The sequence below is a fragment of the Mustela erminea genome, chromosome 4 (assembly GCF_009829155.1).
Source record: "Mustela erminea isolate mMusErm1 chromosome 4, mMusErm1.Pri, whole genome shotgun sequence".
NCBI lineage: Eukaryota > Metazoa > Chordata > Mammalia > Carnivora > Mustelidae > Mustela > Mustela erminea.
In genome coordinates this window covers 30,013,656-30,037,744 of record NC_045617.1, presented here as the reverse complement: position 1 = coordinate 30,037,744, position 24,089 = coordinate 30,013,656, and the positions used below count along the sequence as shown (strand labels likewise).

The window sequence follows — 24,089 nt, the reverse complement described above, 5'->3', positions numbered from 1 at the left end:
TCTCCATTCCTCCTGCGGGGGAATGGGACTGAATAGGGTATTATTTCCGGGCCTGGCCCAAACTGGGCTGTGCCTCGAGGGCCCATTAGGCTGCAGGTCACAGCAGCTGGAGCCCAGGCGCCCAGAGCCAGTCACGCGTCTGTGCTGCCCGCTCCACGAGGCACAATGGAGTCATTGACTATTTATTTACTCCGTACAACAAGGCTGCTGTTGACTTAATTACGGGAGCCTCCCTGCCACCCCCTGGATCTTTAAATGACTAACAGACTCTCCATTGCCGCTAACTAATCTCTCCTTAACCTCTGTGAGTCCTGAGTCTCCCCAACCTGGGCGGGCGCAGTAGGTAGATAGGAGGCACAGAGATTCCTCAGTGGTGTCCAAGAAGCTAGAGACCGGTGGTTTTGCTTGAGAGCCAGGTAGGGTTTGGCAGGACTGTTTCGGTGTGTTGCAGGACTAGGCTGAATCAGGCGCTAGCCCCAGGGCGTGCGCGGTAGCAATGCTGAGCCAAGCACCGGTCCGGGCTTAATTTTAAGGGGGTTGCAAAGAAAGATGCAACCGAAGGACACTCTTGTTCTTCAGCCAAGACAATCAGTGCCTGGAGACGCAGAGCCTCCCTCCTTCTGGGCCTTCAAAATTACAGATTTGAGTGCCGCCGGGGATCAGGGCTGCTGGGGGACTCCGCAAGCCGCGGGACCTCACCTGGCCCCTTTGCAAATTGTCTCCCTGCTCAGGGGCGGCCTGCTCCCGCTCAGCCTCACTTAAATCTTCTCTCAAATCGCCGCTCGCCAACTTCCTCCCGCGGCAACTTGCTAAGTCTCTGCTCTAGTTAATACTGTAGGGCCGAGGATAAAATAGCAATGGTATTGAATGGATGTTGACTTATCCGACCCAGAGGAGCAGAAATCAGAGATTGTTTGCAGAAGCTAATCGTTTCTGCTGAGAAGCAGGGGAAGCCTGTAGGGCTCGCCGCCAGCGGCTCCTCCCCGAAGCCAAGCCACGGGTAGACTCCGGGTCTTAGGTGCTCCTCCCCACCTCCGGCCCAATAAAAAATGCTCCAGGGAATTTAGACAGACGGCCGCCTGGCCGGGACTGCTCTCCCGGCTCCTTTCTCCAAGGTTTGAATTTGCGACCTCAGGTTCAGCGCCCACCAGATCGCAAACCCAACTTCTTTCTGTAATTTGCTTGGGTCGATAGTTCAAAGACCTGGGCGGGGGCGGGTGGCGCGTGGCCGTTTGTCATTAAGTACGGGACCCGCACAGAGACTTCTTGCCAAAACCCTCTCCCCTTGACACTCGGGGGAAGTCTCTGCTTTCAGCAACGGAGGCGAGGCGAGGTGAGGTGCACGGACTCCAGGCGTCTAAGGGGGTAAGGGCAGCGCTGGGGGAGAGCGTTAGTAGTGTACACAAGAGGTGCAGGTGCGGGGGGTAAGTCGCAGGTCAAAATCTTTACGCAAACCTCAAAGGGAAATGACCGTAGTTGGACTAAAAGGGCCACTTTGGAGACTACCAGCTGCTCCCCAAATCCTGGCGGCAGAGAAGTTTCGTTGCCATGGTTTCGAAGAGGTATAAAATCCACCACCCAGAACTAAACGTGCTCGGGCTCCTTGTACGTGTTGTCACAACCCAGGGCCCGGCGAATTCCTTGGGGGTTTGCATCACTCTCTGACCGAACATCTCAGTCCCGGTCCTTCCATCCCAGAGCAGGCGGGGGATGTGCGCAAGAGATGAAGTCCCGGCCAGGGGATTTTTAACGTCCAAGCCTGGAGGCGCCCAGAATTCTCGCACTTTCCCTCCTGCTGTCCAGGGGCGAGCGCTGCGCCCTGGTGGCCGCAGCCGCCGGGAGTGTGCGGCGGCCGCGGGGAAAGGAGCGCGGCGCCTTTAAAGCAAGAGGCGAGGAACCCCCGCCAGGAGGCGTGTCTGTCTCCGCCGCCGCCGCCGCCGCCGCTGCTCCACGGTCTCCGTCTCCGCCGCCGCCGTCACTCGCGCTCGGCGCCCGCGGCTGCGCTCCTCCGTCCGGGAGCCGCAGACTTCCCGCCCGACCTCCTCCGCCTGCTCCTCCCCGAGGACCACCCCTCCCCCTCCCCGCCTACCTCACCCGCAGCGAGAGGTAAGGACTACCCCCCCCCCCACCCCCGGTGGGCTCCGCTCAGGGCTGCCTCCCGGGGTGTAAGTTCCCACCGGAGGGACCGGGGGTGGGCGAGGGGCTTTGAACGCCTGGAGAGGAAGAAGGCGAACAGCCGCGCCGCGGAGCCCGGTGCGCTCAGGGCACCCGCCGGACCGATTCGCTGCGAGTGGCTTTGTCCCGCTCGCCTCAGCCAATTCCCGTCAAGGATACAACTGGCTCGGTTGGCTGCGGGCGCTCGCGTTCTCCTCATAAAATAATTTAATAAGTGGACGTGTCAGGAAGTGGCCTCAGCTACTGGGACTCACGCGGGGCGAAGAGAGACAGATGGCAAGAATCTGTGTATCTGCCTGCGGGGCTGAAGAACTCCCCAGCCTTCCTTCCATCCGCCCAATTTTCCATGAACCCTGCTCTTTAGTTCTGCGCTGAAGTACAGACGTTGATTTTAACCAACGCCGGTGTCGAGGGTGTCCCATTAGGGTAGGGGGAGTCACCCACCAGGGTGGATCAGAAACGCTAAAAACTTTTAATGACTCTCATCCCCTGACATCTTTACCTTCAGGGAGTTCTTTAGTAAACACCACGACCTAGCAGAGACCCCCTAGCTCATGATTTCCAGTTTAGAGAATAGGGGACGTTAGAAAACTTACTACTACTATCCTTTTGGTAACACACAGACCACCTTCTAGCATTTCTTCATCTTCATACTGTAAGTATTCTGTCATCAGAAATTACCTTATGGATGGATGATTATTTTTATTTCAAAAGAGATGATCGATTCATTTGAATCTTAATTAGCTTGTAGTTTAGTTACTGGAAGATAGGTAATAATATTTCAATTTTGATTTGCCTAACTTTTTATTGGAACCATTCCTGTGACCATCAAGACAGCTTTCAGTGGCCTTAGAAACTTACTAAACAAACAAACAAGCAAAATGAAACACACAGAAGGAAGGTGATTGAGAAATAAGTGATGCCTGGAAGTCTTACCTGTTTGTTTTCTTCTATTTAAAACCCACTGGGGATTGCACAGACTAAAATTTTTAAAAAGAAAAAAAAAATGATTCCAGGGCATGTAAAGCTATTCCAATTCAATTTCTTAATTAAGATACACTTATTTTTGGCATCTAAAAATTAATTAAAACTCTAAGTGTCATTAATCATCAATGCAGCAGAATGTTGGTGGAACAGCTGATATGTGTTCGGAATCACAAGGGATTGCATAGCATAGCATTCATAGTTAGAAAGAGTGAAGTGCAAGTATGCAACAGTGTGTTTTTAACTGATATCAGCTCTGACTTTATTCTCTGGCACCTCTAATGCCACGGATGAACAGCCTGTTTATTTTAGCTTAGCTTACACACAACAGGCCACACACATGGAAGAATAGGTCAGGTATTACTGTAAGATGAGGTTTCTCAAATGTCATGTAGCAGCAGGACTTTGGTGACAAGTCAAGTGGAATCCTTAGAAAGAATTCCGTGTGGAAAAATTTAAATATAGATATGGTGTGGAAGAACCTTTGAAACACCTTTGAAATTCAGGTTGTCCTGGGATACGTATTTGCTGTTTCTTACGAAAGGTATAGGCATTGTCTTTTTAAACGTTATGCTGTAGGCATTATTACACATTTGTACATGCCCCAGCAGGTGGCAGCTAACTAGAATAAGATTCATTTTCACTGGGAGAATAGAAAACTAAAATTGCTTCTCAAGTAATAGTACCCAAGAATAAGAGGTCATTAGTGTCAGTAAATATAAAAACACAGTGAAAGATGAAGCTAATGGCATTTTGTTGTTGTTGTTGGAACAAGCTTTACATAAACATGATGTGCATTTTGTTCTTTGCTAATTTATCATAGGCTTGATATCTCTTCTTGTCAGCCTTCTGTGTGTGTGTGTGTTGTGTGTGTGTGTGTGTGTGTGTGTGTAGGCTTACTTTAGATACAGCATCTCTGTGTGTGCATGTATGTGTGCATTTGCAGTTTGTCATCTCTGCTTTGACCTTGGAGCCTACAGAGCTTTGGCTCTTAGATATCAAGGTTGCCATATGGTTAAAATACATAAAAAGCAAATGAAGCTATGCAATAAGGTGTGTAAATCTCACTATTGCTAAATATATGATTGTCTGACACCAAATCATATTTTTTTCCTTTGGGAAAAAAAGAAAATTACAAAACTGGGACAATTTTAAAAAGAGTTCAATATGGTCAGTGACCACTATATAATGACTATCAATCCTTCATATAGCCTTAGCTATATGAAGGTATCAGAATTGGGGAGAAACTTGCAATAACTTCAAAATTGCCCTATTCTGAGGTATCTTCTCTACTATCAAGTCCTTCTGTTCTATTATTGGGGTGGTAATCTTAGGATTTTGTTGTTTTGATTTAGATTTTTGGCGGGGTTTTTTTTTGTTTGTTTGTTTGTTTTGTTTTTAGGGTTGTTGTTGTTTTTGTCCTAGGAGTGAGCAAAGTTTAATGAAAAAGAATGAGAATTGATCTGATTACCCTTGTAATAGATGAAAAGCTGAAGGTGGAGAATTCAACCAATAACTAATTGTATATTTTAGAAATGTCTTTAGCCACTGAACATTGGCAGCATGCTCTTCAGTATTCTGAAATCTTGGTGGTCTTTGAGGCATTTTTTTTAATACTGAGCAACAGTAGTTTCGTGCTTATGAGGGAACTCACAGTTAATGTAGATGGCTTTTGTAGTAGTATGCCCTGAAAAGGATGACTATTAGCACATCCTGGGTAAGCTAAGCAATCCCAGTAAGTCACACTGAAATATACACACAACACAGTTGAAAAACTAATCCTCTTGACAGTGTGAACAATGCAATAACTCATATTCCCAGACTCTGTGTAGTAGAAATATTCACTTTGGCACTTCAAATGGCACATTACCCATTCAATGTACTACTTTGAATGTACTACTTCAGAATAAATCAATGCCTGGAGCGCTGTCCGCGGTCCTGAAGAAAGGTCGTCTCCTATCTTGCAGAAGTTCAATTAGACAGGTGGACTTGCTGTCTGTGATGCTGAAGTCTTTCAGATTAGTTGATGGATGTAAATGAACCTAATTTAGCATATGTGCAAAATGGGTTCTTTGGGGACCAATTAATAGTAAGAAAAATTTTTGATAGACTTTTTACTGTTTAATATACTGAGTAAGAACTTCATGAATCCGGAAGCTTATCTTTCACTTTTCCAACTAGATATCCAATAAATAATCCCACAAAAGCCAAATAGCTTAGAATGCTAGTTTTAAGTAGAGAAGTTACAACTGTAACGTCAAATTCCATTATGTTAACAGAATATGTGAACAAGGACTTACAGTGCATTTTGTTTTCTCAGGTTTTATTAAATGCTAACTAAACTGCAAAACTGCAATATTTTGATTAGTCACATTAGAACATGCTATTTTCATGTAGTATATAACAATCATATTGACAGATGAAAAAACTAAGAATATTTACTCTTGCTCTGGCTGTCATTATTATATCTGCTAGGATCAAAAAGAGAAAGAACAAATAGAATAGGATAAATGAAACAACAAATACAGAATGTATTGGACTATACATGTCTTACAAGAGATATTTTAAACATGGACTGAAGGAGTCGCTAGAAACCCTTGGTTTTAGCACAAGGTGTTCCTTTTAAAGTGCTCAAATAGTCAGATTATTTGATTGAATTGCCTGCTACACTGCAGAACTAGTCATTCATGATACTTATTTTTGACACTGCAGTTATGCCTCCATCTTTTTTTTCAAAAAAGTCAATGCCCACTTAATGCTTTTGCAAAATGTAGCTTTATTTTCAAATCAGCATTTTATAATACCTTAAGAAAAAATAGAATAAGAAAATCACTATGATGGAATGAAAACATTACATTATTTTCTTGCTATCTGGAATAAATAGTACTCATATCCCTCCTTATTAAAAGATTAGATATTTCTCAAATAAGGTAGAATCTTATAATTTTTTCATAAGGTTTAAACTATGCTCTGTTATTTGGTTATGAAAAGCAGATTAATTTTAAGAAACAGATCTAGCCTTTTTTGCTACTTTCATGCTACTTGATCACTTAAAATATTAATATGTATAATATACTTATTAGTAACTATCTCAGTTTCATTTATGAATGTAAAATATTAGGACTGGGTATTTTAATCTCTATGCCTGCATGACAGCATATTACTTATTTCAACAGCAAAATGTATTTTCATGTTAAAAGAATATATACTTGTGTACTTTTCTTTTCCTTGAATAAATTGCAGCTGATGAAAGCCAAGTCAGTCATTGCTTGAAGACTAAATATTCTGACCAGAACACTAGACAATAATAAGGCATTTTTAGGCACAACTGTGACATTCAATGTTGCCCAAACTATGATCCCATATTATGCCTCTGAAAGAAAAACATACTCAAAAAACCAAAATGAGAAGAAATTTGGGCATAAATTATTGAAACCTTTGGAGTTTGTTATACCAAATTAAACATCATTGTCTTTATACATAGGCACAATTATTTCAGGTGAGCTAAAAAAAAATGTGTGGAAAAGTACAATTCCTTCATTTTAATTCAACACTTTTCCTCCTAAAAGACCACTTGAAGACATTTTTTTTTTTTAACCCCTGGGTAGTAATCAAGGAATGTCCACTCAAGTTTTTAAAGACTATCTTAACTTCTGCAATTGTACTCCAATCTATATTCACTCCTGGACCAAAATTTCAGAATATAAAGAAGACTTTCTTTTAGCCTAAAGACAGGTTATATTTGTAGTAAATTCCTCTGCCTTAGACCACTTCCTTTTTCACAACTCCTAGGCAAAGTGACTTTGGTTTAGCTTGTCATTTATTAAAATTCATCAGCTGATTGTAAGAAGTCCGTTTGCATACACCAGTTACTCTCTTAGCAAAGACTCTTACGGGAAATTAAAGCAGTTTCTTCCGCGTAAATAAATCCGACTTCTTTCTTGAAACTCAAGGCGGGCGATGAGATCGGTTGCATAAGAGATATTGGGAAGCTCGCTGGCAGGGAGCCTTAACAGGCAAGCAGCTATCTCAATTTTTCTCACTTAATCTTGGCTTCACGTCAGAAGCTGTGCAGCAGTGCAGTAGAATAGGGCCTGGCAAAACCTTTGCGAGCAAAGCGCCTTTTGTGCTGGTACTGTGGTTCGCTACCGACGCCTCGGAGGTTTCCAAGGCTGGATTTCCTATTGATTTCCCCCTCCTTTGCTTCCCCAGGCTCGCGCGGCCGGACGTTGTGGGTGTGCGTGCTGGATTTCTCCCGGATGCTCCCCGACTAACATGGATGTCCCACCATCCCTTGCAGTGGAAGGTTGCTCCTTGGCGCAGTGAGTGAGGAACATGCAGCGATTGCTAATGGGTTTGGGAAGCGGAGACTCCTTCCTCTCTCTGTGACCATGCCGTGATCGTGTCTGCGGCCACCACTCGACGCATCCTCATTCCTACCCGAACCGGGAGCCTAACGCTAGATCGGGGAAGTGGGTGCCGCGCGTGTGGACACAGAAACACCATGAAGATTATTTCCCCGATTTTAAGTAATCCAGTCTTCAGGCGCACCATTAAACTCCTGCTCTGCATACTGTGGATTGGATATTCCCAAGGAACCACACATGTATTAAGATTTGGTAAGATCCCCCATCTCCCTCTGCTGCCTGGTATCCGGCTCCGAGGCAGCCGGATGTAAACAGGCGGGCTCCCTCTGACAGGCGGGTGGGCTCAGGGCATTCCGACCTGTTTGCAGTTCCGGAGCCTCCCGGGGTTTTAAAGAAGCCCCGCGCGTCATTTCATTTCCTTTTCTTTTTCTTTTATTGAAAAAAGAAAAAAGAAAAAAAGCCCCGGGAGGGTGAAATGAGTGCCAGTGTGTGGTAGTGGTCGCTGCGTTACCTCCACACAGCAGCCCGAGATGGTGATGACGCTGGGGGCACAGCCGGCGCTTGCGCCCGCTTGTCTCCCCGGGAGCCTCGCGGGCTTGGCGGGCGGGAAGCGCGCGCCGGGGCTCCACGCCTCTCCGTTTGCGGGGCTCGAGAGTCAGTACCTGGGAACTCTTCGGCAAGTTGGCAAGTTGGCGTCGGTCCGCTTCCGTCTGGGACCCGGGCAGGTCCGCAAGTGAAAGGCGCGAACCCTTTGGATTTCTTTTGTGAACAGAGAGCCTTTTAGGTGAATTTCCCCGCTTTCCCAGCCCCTAGTGCCCTTAAGGGGACACGGCGCTTTTAAAAATAGTGTTGTAAGGTAAAAGCCTCTACTTAGCAAGAGGAGGCTTTTTTTGTTTGGGGCTTTTGTTTTGTTTTGTCTTGTTTTTAACTTGAGAGTCCTCCTCTCACAGCTTTCTGATGGCGCGCGTCCTGATCTAATGAATGATTAACAGCGGTGATTGGGGCGGAGAGGAGTCGTGTATGGGAATCTAAGTATGCATCTTTATTTCATCGTGGCATGATAAAAGAGTCGAGTGGCAGTTTTATACTAGAGGAATCTATCACTTTCCTAAGGAATCAGGGTTCCTGTAGAGCGCGCAGGGAGATCTAAACGTGGGATTCCGTGGAAACGCTGGTCAGAAGGTTTGCTTGGAGGAAATGAAGCGTGGGCAAACTCAGCTGCTGTGGATGGCCAATGGAGTTTTAGTAGGAGCAGAACTAGTGAGGGAAAGTTCCCTTAAGTAGATAAGAAGGAGAGAGGAGAAAGCCAACCAGGTAAATGCTCCCACTGTGGGTGCCTCCTTTGACAGTTCAAGTGGATTTAGACCAAAGAGTGCAAGTAACCATATAATCCTGAGCATGTGTTTTTGAAGTAAAAACAGATCCATTAAGTCAGTCAAATTTAAATTGAAGTGATTGCCTGCATCTCCTATCATGTCCACAGCATCTTCTCTCTTTCCTTTTTCCCATGTGCTTTTTCTGTAATGATAAAATCATCTTTCTCAGGCTTTGTGAAACCAGGGTAGGAATGTTTTTCACATATTAAAAAGGGAACCCTACCTTCCCCTCCCCCATTCAGCACGTAAACACTTGGAGTCCAGAAGGCTGGTAATGACAAAGAGAGACAACAGGTTATATCTAAATTCCTACTGTAGAATTTTTTTTTTTCTTTCTTCATGCCTTTAGATGGTACTTAAGCACGTTGCTCTTAGCAACAAGCATCCACAGGAATGCTGTTCCTTTGGATGAGATTAAACAGGTTCCTGTATCATGGAAAATGTGTGTGCGTTCAGCTGTCCTCCTTAAAGCATAGTAAATGTTATAGTATGGTAGTTTTGCCCAATATTTTGAGTAGTACAACCTACTTATTTGGAATAGTGAGGAATCTTCTGAAATGTGTTTGGGAATGAGTGTACCTTAGTGTGTTTGCTTTCGGTCTGGGTGGGGGGAAAAAAAGAAGATTGGAACAGAAAAACTGCTACCAGTAATCTAAAGATTTAATTATTGCTGGTCTGGTCTTGCAGCACAATATTTGCTGAATCATTAGATTGTTACATTCGCTGATCATTTCATATCTTCATATTAAAAATCTTGGCGACTGTTGCAGAGTGTGTAGCAGCTTTCTAAAAGAGCTGACACACACACAAAAATATATGTTCCTAGACCAATGCTTACTAAGAATGTCCTTAAGAAATAGGAGAGTAGGCAAAGACCTTCTCACAGTGTCTTGATACCCTAAACCAACAGCTCAGTTTTTAGATAACCTGTTATTTTCTCCATTAACTTCAAACATCTTCCACATGGAGATCTATTTTCTCTGATTTCTGACCTGGGTTATGGGGAAAGATTGTGTACATTGTAATCAGTAGACCATTTCCCCTGTTGGGACTGTTTGGATGCAATGAGTATTTTGGGGGGTTTTGTTTGTTTTTTTCCTTCTGGGGAAACTTGTTTTGAGTGGACTGGATGGTCGGTTGGGAGTGTATAAGCCATTCTGGAGAAAGGTTAACTTCAACTTTGACTCAAAGGACCAACCAAAGCCTCACTTAGCTCCTTGTCTTTGTCTTGTAAGGGTAGGGTTTGGATTTGCTGCTGAAACAGCTACCCCTGAAGCAGTGGCCTGCCAGGTGCAGGTGAGAAAAGCTGCCTCCACGGAAGAGGTGGCAATTAGTCCTTTCCCCCCTTCCCCCACAGGCTAGGCTTGACTAGGAGCTCAGCCACCCAGCGACTCCATTTTGGTGCTATACCAACTCCTGAGCCCTGCTAGGAAGCTTCCCCAGCCCATCTTCCCCTCAGGTGGTGGAAAACCACCCTCAAGGGCTCTATGCTGTCTTTTCTACCCCTAATCCCCACTCCCCAGGTCCCTCAAACCCTGCCCTCCATGTCCCCTCCCCCCCACCCAAGGCCCTGACCCTGTGTCCTCCTTTCAAAGTCTGGACTGGGGAGCTGTCTGCCCTGGGTGCTGCCCCTTGCCTCATCCCTTGCATTCTCCACCCGCCCCCCACCGCCCCTTCTGGGTACAAAGTTGACTCCCTTGCGCTGGGGCTTTCTTGCTCGTGCTCTCTCATTTCTCTCTCCCTCTTCCTCTCTTTCTCTCTCTCTGGCTCCAGCGCTGCTCTCCCTCCTCTGTCTTACACACACACACACACACACACACACACACCCCACAGGCAAATGCACTCTTGCACTTCAAGTCTGACACTTTGGTACAATGACTCCTCTCTAGTGCCCCTAAATGTAGGCAGCTATGCCTGGGAGCGCCTCTGTCCTGGTACACACCCCTCCCACTTTGGCTGGCTCCCCCTGAGCTTCACACCCTGGCCTGTTCCTCCTATGGCTTAGCAAACAACTCCAAGAGAACTTGGCTGGAACATTGACCCTAGGGCGGTTTCCCTATGCTTTAAGACAGCCCAGGACAGTAGGGACGTATGGTCAGCCAAGAGTCAGCTCCTCCGAAGCGAGAGGGCTGGCGCCTCTCCGTGGGTTGGGCCGTTTCTGTCTTTGATCCTAGCTGTGCACATCTTGGCTTCTCCACAGCGCCCACCTAGTGAGAAGATAACAGGGGACAAAGTGGATCCCGGACAGTTAGGGTCAGTTTCCCCCATTCCAGGTCAGGTCAAACGTTCTCAGAGCCAGCTTTTCCAGGTGCCTGTGAAACCCCCACTCTGGCTGCTACCAGGCTCGGGCGGGTCCCAGGGCCATGTAAATGAGGCACCTTTGTGTCTCTGCAGCTGCGTCCTGGTCCCGCGGGTAGTTGGAGAGGGCAAAGGCAGGATCCTTCCGTTCTCGGGGGCTGCCCCCAATACCACAGTCTCCCTGCTGAACTACTGCAGCTCTCGGTACTTGAACACTGCTTCTGTTACAAGAGCCTCCCTTCCTTCCTGTTCCCTTCAGACCTCTGCTTCTGGGAAAGCGTGGGTGTAGAAAGTGGCACTGCCTGGGGTGCTGTACTGGGCTAGAAATCCCTTTTGTAGTTTGGGGGTGTGGGCATCTCCTTTGAGCAGTCACTCCTCAAGCTGCCGGTCATTGCCGATCTTCGAGGTCTGGTTATTTTTCAGTCCTGATCTGAACTGGCATTTAGAACGCCAGGAGCGAAGACATCAACCCAAACTTTCTCCCAAACTCTTGGGCAGCTTCTCCAAACTAGTCGCGTCGGAGGAGCTGAGCGTGTGATATAGGCCACTTCTTTTCTCCAGCTGCTTTGACCTAGCTTTTCTGTAAAGCTTGCGGGTAGAACAGCTTTCTTTAAAGGCTTTGCAGGCGAGGTCTTCCCCCAGATGCGCTCAGACCTCCTTGCTACTGCGCACGGGCCAACACTGTGGCGCAGCACGTAGCCACCTCCCAGCACACATGCCGAAGGTGAAGACAGCTAGCTCAGGGACAGCTCAGATAATAAAACCCACAACGTGAGAAGGAGTGGAAAGAGTTCCCATGGGAATCCCCCTATTTGCTGGACATCCCATGTGCTCCCACATACAATAATTAGTAGCAGATGTACTACGGCATCAAGGAGGGTGAGTGAATTGACTGAGCTTAGAAGCCGCCACTCTCTACAAGTTCTTTGAAAGAGATTTTTCTTCTTTTGGGAGGTGAGGTGGGCGGGAGGGAGGAGTGGCCTTACATCTGGGAGCAGGAAAACTGGCTCTTGAGAGGCGGGGATGGGGGAGTAATAGCGGCTACTGTTTGAAACAGATAAAGCCGGGAACACCCTGCTCAGCTGAGCTCTGGAAAGCAGGGGAGGGAAATCTTTCCAAGAAATTGCCAATACAATGGCCACTAAAATATATCTATATATATCTGTTTTTCACTGAAGTTCTCACTTATTCTTAAAGCTTCAAAGACTAACTCTTATGTGATCCATCAACAGAGGCACACTCATTTCAGAAAATGACTTTGAAAAATGATCTTTTCGTCCTCTAGAAATAGCACCCCTTCTCCACCCAGACACATGGAACTCAACACATTTTCAGGCTTTGTGAGGTTGTCTTTCGGAAGTGAACAGGGGTTTATATGTCAGTAGACATTTCTTTAGACAGACACCTTCTGCTTTTTAGTTTAATTCAAATGATTATTGCAGTGTGTTCATTCCCTGAATTCTCAAGTGACACTGTTTCAACATTTACTCAGCACAGGAAAGTTAATGTGACTTGCTCCCACACAAAGGAGAAACATACCATAGACCAAACACAGGATGTATCATTGATTATCAGAGCCCTTTCAAGTCTATTCGCCATTAAATAAAGTGTTGCCTGTGATATAGATGACATAATCTTTGATTTTCCTTTAATTGTCAAAATTTCTGATACAGAAGATGCTTTGCTCTTTTGTAGTACAAATTAAAGGGAGAGGAATTCATTTTTCTCTTTCTGTTCTTGAGATTTTATTGTGTTATTGTAGGTCCACTTACACTTGTTCCCTGAAAATTATCAATATCCATTTTTCCACCTCAGAATAGAAAGCATGGTTCACTGTTCTTCAGCTGCACTGTATTGAAATCATCAGTCCACTGCCTCCATCATACCCAGGGTTTGTGGGAGACCTTAAGTTTTCCCCCAGTAGAATGATCTGATGTGTTGAAATGGAATTGTTGATTGTATTCTATTTGGGTGATGATGTAGCATTATCTTCTACAGGCATTCAACTCATAGTGCTGTTATCGAGGTACTAGAAATGCTTCAAATGAACCTTAAACCCTAAATCTTAGCATGAAAGGTAAGGTCAAAAGCCCCTGAAAGGGAAGGAAGTAGGTGCATATCATCATTATTGACTGGCCTAGATTAAACACCAAAGAGGAAGATTTCAATCTGATAACGTCATAGGGCTTCCTGTTTTTCTTTGCTGCTTCTGCTGACAATTTTGTAAGGTAATTAAATTGGCTGATTGAAGTCACGGTGGTCATGGGGTGATAAAGACCATTTGGATTTAATGGAATTTAAAACAACAGAGCACTGAACACAACTCTTACCGAACAAGAATTTTAATGGCCCATTCTGGGTGCTGACTAAATAGAATGCCCTTAACAAGTTTAATCGAAAGGGCAAGGCAGATTAGCACTATCCAGTCTTTATGGTTGAAGATTGGGGAATTAAAATTATCCCTTTAAAAGACTCATTAATGCATTATTAAGATTTAATGTAGGTTAAATAAGCTTTCCTTAGATCTTCATCATATATGTGGACCTAGGTTTAGGAGCAAGTTTCAATAAGAAAATATTTTTAAGAACTGACCTAATAAATTGAATTATATGTCTCTTACTTCAAACACAAAGGCACTTAAAATTCTTTGAGAGTATACAGGGTATTGAGGGTAAGTGTTGATAATGTATTCTTTTCTGTAACTGAAAAGAACAAATTTGACTTTTTGTTTAAAGTTTCATTATTTTTTTACTTATAAACAAAGCTTATCTGTGGTAGAAAAACTACAGAGGTAATAAAGAAGTTCTCAGTATAGTCCTAGGCTTTGCTCTTTTATGTTGTCTTTTCAATCCTGTCCTTTTTTTTTTTCTTTCTCTCTCTCTCTTCCTAAAAATTCGGCATTGGGATTACCACATTTTAACCCACTTAGGTCCCTTCTCCCTCATAAAAGGGTACTTCCCTGCTTTACACTGGAAACTCTGAAGGACAGCCAGTCCCAACATGAAAGTCAAGCCTCCATCTATTATGACATTATTACACACTTTCAGCTGTTTCTTTCCTTGTGGAATTGTCTACTGAAAGCTGTCCATTCCTTTGATAATTAAAAAAGAAAAACCCCAAACCCAAGTTTTCGTATGAGAATCTTCAAGATTTTAATTGTACACAATTTAAAAATCTGTTTTAAAAAATCGGAGTTGACAAAATCGAAAGCAGCAAGCAGCCTAGAAGTCACCAGTTTTCACCTTCCAGCCCGCCCCACATTCCACAGGCTTTTCTCACTCCCTGTTGATCCCCAGACAAATAAGTCTCCTTCGACTCTCGCCTCACAATTTTAGGGCCAAACATTTCATATTGTTGTATTTTCAAAGCAATAAGTTTAAAAGCCATTGGTTTAGTAAAACCAATCTGATAAAACCAATATGAATAGAAGGTTAGAGATGATCATCAAAATCTATCCATAAGATTTTTAAAAAATTTTCTTGTTATTTTTGTATTTGGCCTTTGATGTACCTCTGCATTTATGACAGCAATCAAATATAGTGTTTGCTTGTAGATTGATTTCAACCATTTATTTCCTGAACTAACAACTCAACATTCTTCTCTGGATTTAGTGGAAAGCCAGGTCACTAGACAGCAGCAGGGTTTATGTGTGAAGATCTGAAAAAGTCTGGGGAGGGGCTCTGGGTAGTGCGGTTGGTTATGTCTACCTTTGGCTCAGATCATGATCTCACAGTCCTGGGATGGAGCCCTTGCATTGGGCTCCCTGCTCAGCTTCCTGCTTCTCCCTCTCCCTCTGTGCTTTCTCTGTCTCTCTCTTTCTTTCAAATAAATAAATAAAATCTTCTTAAAAAAAGAAAAATGAAAGAGTCTAGGAGGCTGTGGCTTCCAGTTATTTTTCCCACGGACACATGTAATTCTGTCAGTCTTCCCTTTTGGTTACACATTTGCCCTCTTCCATGGCCTTGTTGTAAGACAAGTATATTCTGGAAGGGAGAACACATAGTCCCTAGACTGTAAAGTTAGGCTAAGTTTATTATATTGATTGATTCTGTCTGTGACAGAGATGCTCAGATATAGAAGAGACAACCTCATCCCTAAGGGAGTGCTGAGTGACTAGCACTGATGTGAAGGGGAGACTGAGAAAACAGAGAAACCAAATGCCACTGCATACAGTCTTTTCTAGATTTACTGCCAGACATCTCAGTGCTTTGCAAATTGATTGTTTTGCTTGTATTGGTCCAAATCTTTGAGGATATGTGATTATTTTAAATAAGATGTCAGTGATAGTCTTACATTGACATATCTCTTCCCAATCAAAAGGATCTTTAAATACTTTGCATACTCTTTTTAAAAATCAACAAATGACTTTTCCATCACTGAACTAGAACAAGTATTTGTAAAGTGTTGCCTCTAATTCCCATTTCAGTGTCTATCTCAGTCTTCCTACTTTGAGTCCTTGACCGATCACAATGGGAATATTTCTCACTTAAATGATCAAACAAGCAAAGCAAATATTAAAGAAATGTCCTGCTTCAGTATGGTCATAGGCATTTGACCTATTTTATGTTGTCTTTTTAATATTGCCTTTCTTTTTACCAACTGAAGCTTCTGTATTCAGATTATCATACCTTGTAATGGAGGCCCTCCTTGCCCAGAAGAAATGAATATTCTCTCAAGACCAAGGGGGCGTTAGAGATCATCAAATCTAGTATCCTCCGTTTGCTGATGAATTGCCAAAAGCAGTTAAATAGCTTTTCAGGTCGCAGGTAATTAGTTTCAGATTTTACACCCAAACATGAATATCCTGACTGTTAGTCTAGTGATTTTTTTTCAGTGAATTATGTTATTTTCCAGTGTAGGCTCTCACTGTGTGCTTTCCATCCATTTTAAGAAAAGCCCCTGGTTCTAGGTAGCTCCCCTAAAATTTGTCTACTTTATTTTTTTCATAGAACATTCTCTCATAGGGGAGGGGGTTGGGAGGGATGGGTTGGCCCTGTGTGGGTATTAAGGAGGGCATGGATTGCATGGAGCACTGGGTATTATATACTAACAATGAATCATGGAACACTGCATCAAAAATTAATGATGTACTGTATGGTGACTAACATAACATTAAAAAAATTATCTCATAGATTATCCCTTTTCTCTATTTCTCCTTCTTTTTTGTCATTCTCCTTTCTCCTCTGTGCCTGCCAAGGTCCTCTTTCCCCTGAGTCCATAGCTTAACCCCTTCTACTCATACAATAAATAGTAATTGAGTTCATATTATGTGTCAGGCCAATAGAAATCTAAGACCCAGTTTCTGCCTTAAGGAGTTTGTAGTCTAATTAAAAATATTTTATATAGAGAGGGAGGGGGCCAAAAAGATGTATAATAGTTGTTTAAAGGAGACTATTGTGGATTTGAATTTTTATAGAAGAGATGTGACTCTCACTGGGGCCTATAAAAAATTGTGTGATAGGGAAGGTGGGGGAGGAACGGAGTGTGTCACTGACAGAAGACTCAGCACAAGACAGGAAATTTAGTCAGAAATTAAGAAGGTGAGCTTTGGAAGAGGGAATGGACCAGCTCTGTCCTCCTATTTGTCTTTCTACCTATGGAAGATAGAGAAGGCCTTGCTTTTTCAGAACTTTAATATTTGTGTCACAGGATTTCAACTTCTGTATGTAGCCTCTGGAAAGCCATTGAAAGTGAAAGGATGAGCTTTACTTAGTGTGCAGCAAGCAGTCAAGTGGTTTCTTAGGCTGCTGCTTGTGTTTTATGAAGAATAAGTGGATCCCCCTTCTCCGTCTTACTGAAATGAAAGCAAAGGACCCATCCTTGTCCTCGATCATTGAAGCCTTTAAGAAGTTCTTGGTCTGGCTCTCTTTCTTTCTTTCCTTCTTTCTTTCTCTTTTTTCCTTCTTTCTCTTCTCTTTCTCTCTTTCTCCCTTTCTCCCTTTAATAAGAAAGAAGGAGAGCGAGAAATAAACTGTCTTAAAAGTGGAAACTTCCAGACTCTGAAAAACAGTCTGAGGGGTTTGAAGTGGCAGGGGGGTGGGAGGTTGGGGTATCAGGTGGTGGGTATTATAGAGGGCACGGATTGCATGGAGCACTGGGTGTGGTGAAAAAATAATGATACTGTTATGCTGAAAATAAATAAATGAAGAAAAAAAAAAAAGAAGAAGTTCTTGGTCTGGGATCACAGATACCTTTGCAGTGAAACCCTGAAGTGAAATAAAACAATGTCCTTTTAACACATGGCCAGATGACATGATTAAGTGAAGAAAAGTCTCCTGTTAATCTAAGGAAAAATGCATTGGAGGACAATTTAAAAGTACTCTTAGCTTCTTTGAGGAATAAAAATAAATGGCCTTCAAGAAATTCTCAATGTTTATTGTCTGACTTGAAGAGCTCTTCATTCCCTGAAGCATTATATATGTATATCTATATAATAATTATATATTGCTATATTGCAGTTTATATATATTATGTAATAAAACTATTTTAAATTGGAATATAAAGTTAAATTAAATTTAAAAATAATTTTAGTAAAGTTCATTGTTAATAATATTTTCTAATTCTACATGCACTCAGAACCCAGAACTCTTGAGTTTAGTTGTTTGAGTTATGAATGTTACTCTTGATTTTGTCATCTAGTAATCATAAATTAGGAAAAATAATTAAATTGTAGTGGACCTTGGTTTCCATGCCTATAGAATTGATGTTGCTTGCTATGTGTCTATCTTGTGAGGATAATATTGGAATTAATAGGAAAATGTATAGAACATTCTGCTTAATAGCAGAAAATGACTTTTAGAATTGAAAGTATTATTGTTTATTTACTGTGTATATTGGAAGCAAAGTAGTACTTGTTAATTTCATGTACATTTAATTCAACTTCTTAAACTGTGCATAAACATTAAAATAGTCCGTCTTTTCTAAATTACTCACCAAATATTCTTCTTCAGAATGCACTCGAAACTATTATAAACACATGAAAAGCATTTATCGTCTAATAGAACAAACTTATTCTGAGTTGGTAGTTTTATAGAAGAGCAGGGCCATAATTTCTGTTTCTTCTTTAACATTGTGAGTTTGATTGGCATTATCAAATATGCAGAATACAAGTAGGAAACAAGCCATAGCTAACATAAAAAATAATATGCAAAGACATCATGCTAAGTCCTTTCATTTAAGATTTTTCACAACTGCATAGTTTTTCTAGTTTTTGCTCACAAATATTTTCTGGAAAGCTGTGTGTGATTTCATATATACTTCATTCTGCATCCATCTGCCCATGGTGAACTTTTAGCTGTTATTCAAGTTTTGTATTTCAAGTCATGCAAGTGACTGTATTTGATCCATTTGCGTTAATTCAGGAAAGCTACATAAACAGATTTGATACAGTTGTTTGGGATAGATAAGTGGGACTTTTCTATGATTACACTGGCATCTTTATCAAGGAGCTGTGTTAGGCAGTCTTTGTGGAGCTTACTGTTTAAGGCATAATATAGACTTTGGTGCTATCCTTACACACCATTAATCTCACTATCTTTCCCAAGGTATTTCTGACTTACCTTTGGCTCTTTTTTCCCAAGATCTACCCAGTGGTAAGGGGCTCAGCATAGAGGTGGGTAGAGACAGGTGAAGGTGCCTCCTTCTCTCCCACCTGCCACATTGGAGAATCCAGGGGGCCATTTGGAAAATTGTATTCAACTTATAATACACTTTAGTGTTTGGAATTTCTTTTTAAGTTTTCAAAACTTCAAAATATTAAGTTTGTTAGGAAAGTTTCTTGGATGTTGAAGATAATGAGATTTTAGATCAGTGATTGTCAACCATCAAGAGTGGGATCAAGGAGAGGCAGCCTCAAGATTTTTATGATAATCTATAGGAGGAATGGACTAAATACACGTTGAAAAACACTTTCCTATTTTAAGTCTAGTTTTTGGGTTTCCTGGAAACAGCCTGCCCATCATAGCAGACCTGATGCTAGAGCAGGTGAAAATACAGTTGAATTCTGCCTCCAGGGCATGAAGGAAAGAGCAGTTTTCCGTTCAGTCCTTTTTTCCATGAGTATTCTAGTTTGATCCCTCACAAAGCCTTCCTGGAGATCAGGGGTAATATTCCAGTCACTCACCATCATCTTGTTCTGTAAGATACACTTCTTTTCCTTTTGCTATTCCATCCATTGATTGTCTTTTACAATCTGGACCGAGTTTTGCTTCTTCTAAAAGGTCTGTGTTTATACAGGGATTCTGTAGGTTAAATTCAAGCATTGCCAACAGACTTTGATGAGACCAACGGCTCCCAAACCTTGTTTCACTCAGAATGGAAGGAGCTTTAAATAATTTAAATCCCTGGTTCCCAAACCTAGGTATTTTGTGGAAAAAGATGTTTCATTTCTTTTCTTTTATTTAAATTCAAGTTAGTTAACATATAGCATGTTATTAGTTTCAGAAATAGAATTTAGTGACTCATCAGTTGCATATAACACCCAGTGCTTGTTACAGGAAGTGCCCTTCTTAATGCCCATCACCCAATTAACCCATACCCTCACCCACCACCCCTCCAGCAACTCTCAGTTTGTTCTCTCTAGTTCAGAGTCTGTTACAGTGTGTCTCCCTCTCTGTTTTTAACCCATTTAAAGTGTTTCATTTTTTAACCGCTGCATGGTTGTAGTACCTTTGCTTTTTTTTTTTAACTCCTATGTAATATACATAAAAGAAACAAACTCTAAAGGCAGGTTGAAAATCAGTTACTGAGCTAGATGCTCCAAAGAGTTTTGTCCTTATAATTTACACTTCCTCTGTTTATGATGGGCAGATGGTTCAGTTTTCTGGATTAGCAGTTGATGATCATGACTAGATTGTATATAACCATGAGTAAATTTTATAGGTGAAGATTGTGACTTAGATATTTTATTACTTCTCATAACATACATGGTGTTGGTCTCACAGCATACCACTGGGAATGCTGACTGATTCTTTTAAACCTAAGCATTTGAATAGTCATGCTCATATAACTGAGCCCAGAGCCCAAAGAGATATTAAACAGGTGTTATTTTCCAAATAATGTTTAAGATGTTGTATAGTTGTGGGACCTTTCCCTTATAACCTCCTACCTAGGGAGTCCCAAATAGATCAATTTAAAATTTAGTTTCCCCCAAATCTATCAGAAAATAATTCTGGTAGATAGTTGCTGTAGGACACTGACTTGGTTGCCAAGAATACATGTAAATAGCCTGGAATCTAGGCTAAAAATAGAGTCTAACCTAGGTTGTGTTCATTAGAAACCTCTTGGATGACTGTATGCTCACCCCTACTCCCTGCTTCATTGCTCTGATTACAGTCTCTGGGTCTTTCTTAAGTCATGGTGCCAAGAGTTGAAATCTGGACATGATGTTTGAATTGAAACCAGAATGCTCTTATGTATTTGTTTAAGGTAGACATTGTCAATAATTTCATATGCCACTTCAACATTAAAACTGATAATATTTTTGTCCAAATTATTGGTAAATACGTATTTGTCATATTTGCTGCCTACTAGGTTTAAACCTTAGTTTGTTAAGATTATTCCTATAATTTAACTTGCCGTTTGGGAGACTATATAGATTTATATAGACCAGACATTTCATTGATGGTACAATTTTAGTACATGTAGATTGGTTAAATAGTCTAATGTATTAAAATCATCATAATCACATGATAATCATAGTTTTAAGACAAATACTGAAGGAATTCATCAGATTAAGTTCACCATTCCTTAGAAGTTTCTTTTTTTTAATTGGGCTAAACAATATTTACCAATTTGTGTTCAAATGTTATAAAGTCTTTTAATTAAAACAGTTCAGGGGGCATTTAACAATTGAGAACTTGTAAATACGTAATTTCAGAAAAATGTATCTGCTGGTGTGCAGTTCTTTGGAAGACAAATTATGAAAAGTTATTTTATATGACATGATTTCACAGTACGTTTTATTCACATATATTCATCTAATTGTAGTTCCAGAATTACTATGTTTTTAACCTCTCCATTTGTGTAGGATGAATTTATATATATGTAGGATATACAAAATGCTCACAATAGAAGAAAAATTAATAAATTCACATTTGCTCAAGGGTATTCATTTATTGGCTTTAGATTGGAATCTCTGACTTTTTAAACTTGTTAGCCACAAGTAAATATTAATGGAAGTGAATTTCTCTAAGTTCATTGAATTTTATACATCTTTTATTTCCTAGCAGATAGCCAGACTACATCAGCATTTTCAATACAAAGAAGGATAGAATCTTAGCTGGGATTTCAAAGTGCCATAGTTTATAAGCAAACTGTGAAGAGAATTTTAACCATCCAATTTGTTTATTGTTCTTCTATATTGTATCTATTATAAGGCTGCTAAACTTGAATATAAAATATCCCTGCATATTAATAAGAAAAAGCCCTATTTAGTGTAAGTAATCTCTTTTCCTCTCTTTTATTAAAATTATTCTTCAAGGAGGAGTGATAAAGCTAAATTGTTTATCAGAAGATAAAACAATGCTTTGTACTATGGTTGTAAGGAGGATGCTGAAAGCGTCCTGTCAACTCCCAGTTTTGATTCCATTTTTAATTTAAATTAAACATTTAATTAAAAATTAAATTGCCATTCAATTCACCAAGTACTGGTGAATTTACCAGATACCAATGCTGAAATTATTGAACACTCTCAATATTGGGCATGTTCAAGAACTTCGCATTGGTATCTGGTTCAGCTCTTTGATTATTGACATAAAACAATATTTGAGAAGCAAGATATAATTAAAGCTTCTGTAAATATGAAAGTTTCCGGAAAATATGGTTGATTATTTAAAAAAAATACATTATATGAAGATTCTTAATGGTGCCGTTTTTAAACTGACAGGCAGCAAGATGTATGTTCCTCTTTTCTTTTTTTTAAAGATTATTTATTTATTTGAGAGAGAGAGAGAGAGAGAGAGAGAGCCTAAGCAGGGAGGGGACAGAGAGAGAAACTTCAAGCAGACTTCTTGGGTACAGAGTCCAACTTGGGGCTCAATCCCAAAACCCTGAGATTATGACCTGATCAAGATTTGGCCACTTTATCCACTGAGCCACCCAAATGCCCAAGATGTGTGGTTCTCAATTCCATTCAACAGGTTCTTTTTCAATATTTTATTCGAGTACATTGTTAGAATGAAAATTCATCTTATTGACTTTTAGGGAATTTACATTTAGTTTGATATAATTTTTAAAATGTACATATTTGGAAATAACTTTGCTCTAATATTTAGAGGAAATACATTAACTCTAATATATACCATATAATATACTGCATATTTCTAATATATACATATCTATAATATTTACATCTCTGTGCAAGCAACTACTACTTCATTTCATTATCTATTCATTCATTCTTTTAAACATCCATTTAACAAATGTTTAATTGATTACCATATGCCAGATACTGTGGTGGGCTCTAGAACACTAAGAATTTGAGAGTAGAAAGAACAGGGTCCCTGCATCATGGACCACACACACACACACACACACACACACACACAGGTGAAGAGAGAGAAAGGGAACTAGTCTAAATTATTTAAAGTATTTGAGTACTATATTAGTTAGGATGTAGACTCAGTGACATATCATGGAAATATCCCTCTACACCCTAGAAAATCAAAACAAGACAAGATAAATATTCACCTCTCTTTACACACGAGTCTAGATGTAGGTAGTGCAGGGGTGGTGTACTGGTTCTACAGCTTTCTGGGGTTCATGGTGTTTCCAGTTCTCTATTCTAGCATCTGGGTCTGTCATCTGGTGTGGCCTTTCTCATAGGCTAAAGTGGAGTTTTAGTGATCTCATGTATCTTCCTTGTAGCAAGATGGACGGACACCTTCTGAATCTTGTACAGAGCTTTTACCTAACATCATGTGGCTACAACTGAGCAAATAGGAGGCTGAGAATTGAAGTCCTATAGTGTGAAATGTGCACAGCTCTTCAGTACATTGTTAGGGTCTATACCTACGGAAGTCACAGAGAGTGAATACTAAAGCACCGCTGCTATACTCTGTCCTGAGCAACCAAGTAAACATGTTAGGAAGGAACTTTTTAGAATTTTTAATGTGTGTGTGTTTGTGTGTGTGTGTGTGTGTGTGTGTGTAGTCATAAAGTAATGCTTTGTAGCACATTTGGAGAATATAGAGAAGTATAAAATTGAAAATAAAACTTCTCATAATTATGACATTGAGCCAAAAACACCATTATCATTTTATTTCTATTTACTAGCTTTTTAAAAAATTAGAGCAAAATACTTTGGTTGAGTATCAGGGTAATACATATTCATTGCAGAAAATTGAAAATATATAGAAAATCATAATGTAAGTATATATCACCTATGACCTCACCATAGGTGACATTTTGAGGTTTATCCTTGAATCTTACCGTACATGTTTGTTACTTTTATTCACTCAACAGTTTATTGGGATTTTTTTTTTTAAAGATTTTATTTATTTGACAGATAGAGATCACAAGTAGGCAGAGAGGCAGGCAGGAGAGAGAGAGGAGGGAGCAGGCTCCCCTCTGAGCAGAGAGCCTGACTTGGGACTCCATCCCAGGATCATGACCTGAGCCGAAGGCAGAGACTTTAACCCACTGAGCCACCCAGGCGCCCCACCAAGTATTTTTCTATAACAATTTTTAACAGTGTGTGACTTTCCATCATAGAGATGTTTGTCATTCATCAACCAGTCCCTCTATTATAGGATCATGAGCTTGGGTTTTGGGTTTAGACATACCTGAGTTTGAACTTGGCTCTGCTTCTGTGAGTTATATGACTGGCATGTGTTGCTGAGTCTTCCCAAGTTTCCTTACCTGTAAAATGGGAATATTAATATTATCTACC

The 24,089-nt window shown here is 41.1% G+C and overlaps 1 protein-coding gene across 5 annotated transcripts in view; it reads left to right on the top strand.

Annotated features, from left to right (window-relative positions):
- The first annotated feature begins 1,926 nt into the window (after nucleotides 1-1,926).
- GRIK2 (glutamate ionotropic receptor kainate type subunit 2) overlaps nucleotides 1,927-24,089 on the top strand; it is a 653,190-nt gene continuing 631,027 nt past the window's right edge. For 2 of the 5 annotated variants that reach the window (XM_032338955.1, XM_032338958.1), the window contains exons 1-2: nucleotides 1,932-2,106; nucleotides 7,372-7,778. In XM_032338955.1, the coding sequence (XP_032194846.1) occupies nucleotides 7,664-7,778 (115 nt within the window). In that variant the 5' untranslated portion in view covers nucleotides 1,932-2,106; nucleotides 7,372-7,663. Of the gene's footprint in view, nucleotides 2,107-7,128; nucleotides 7,779-24,089 lie in introns of those variants that run through there. The other 3 variants (XM_032338960.1, XM_032338959.1, XM_032338957.1) reach the window with 3 other exon arrangements.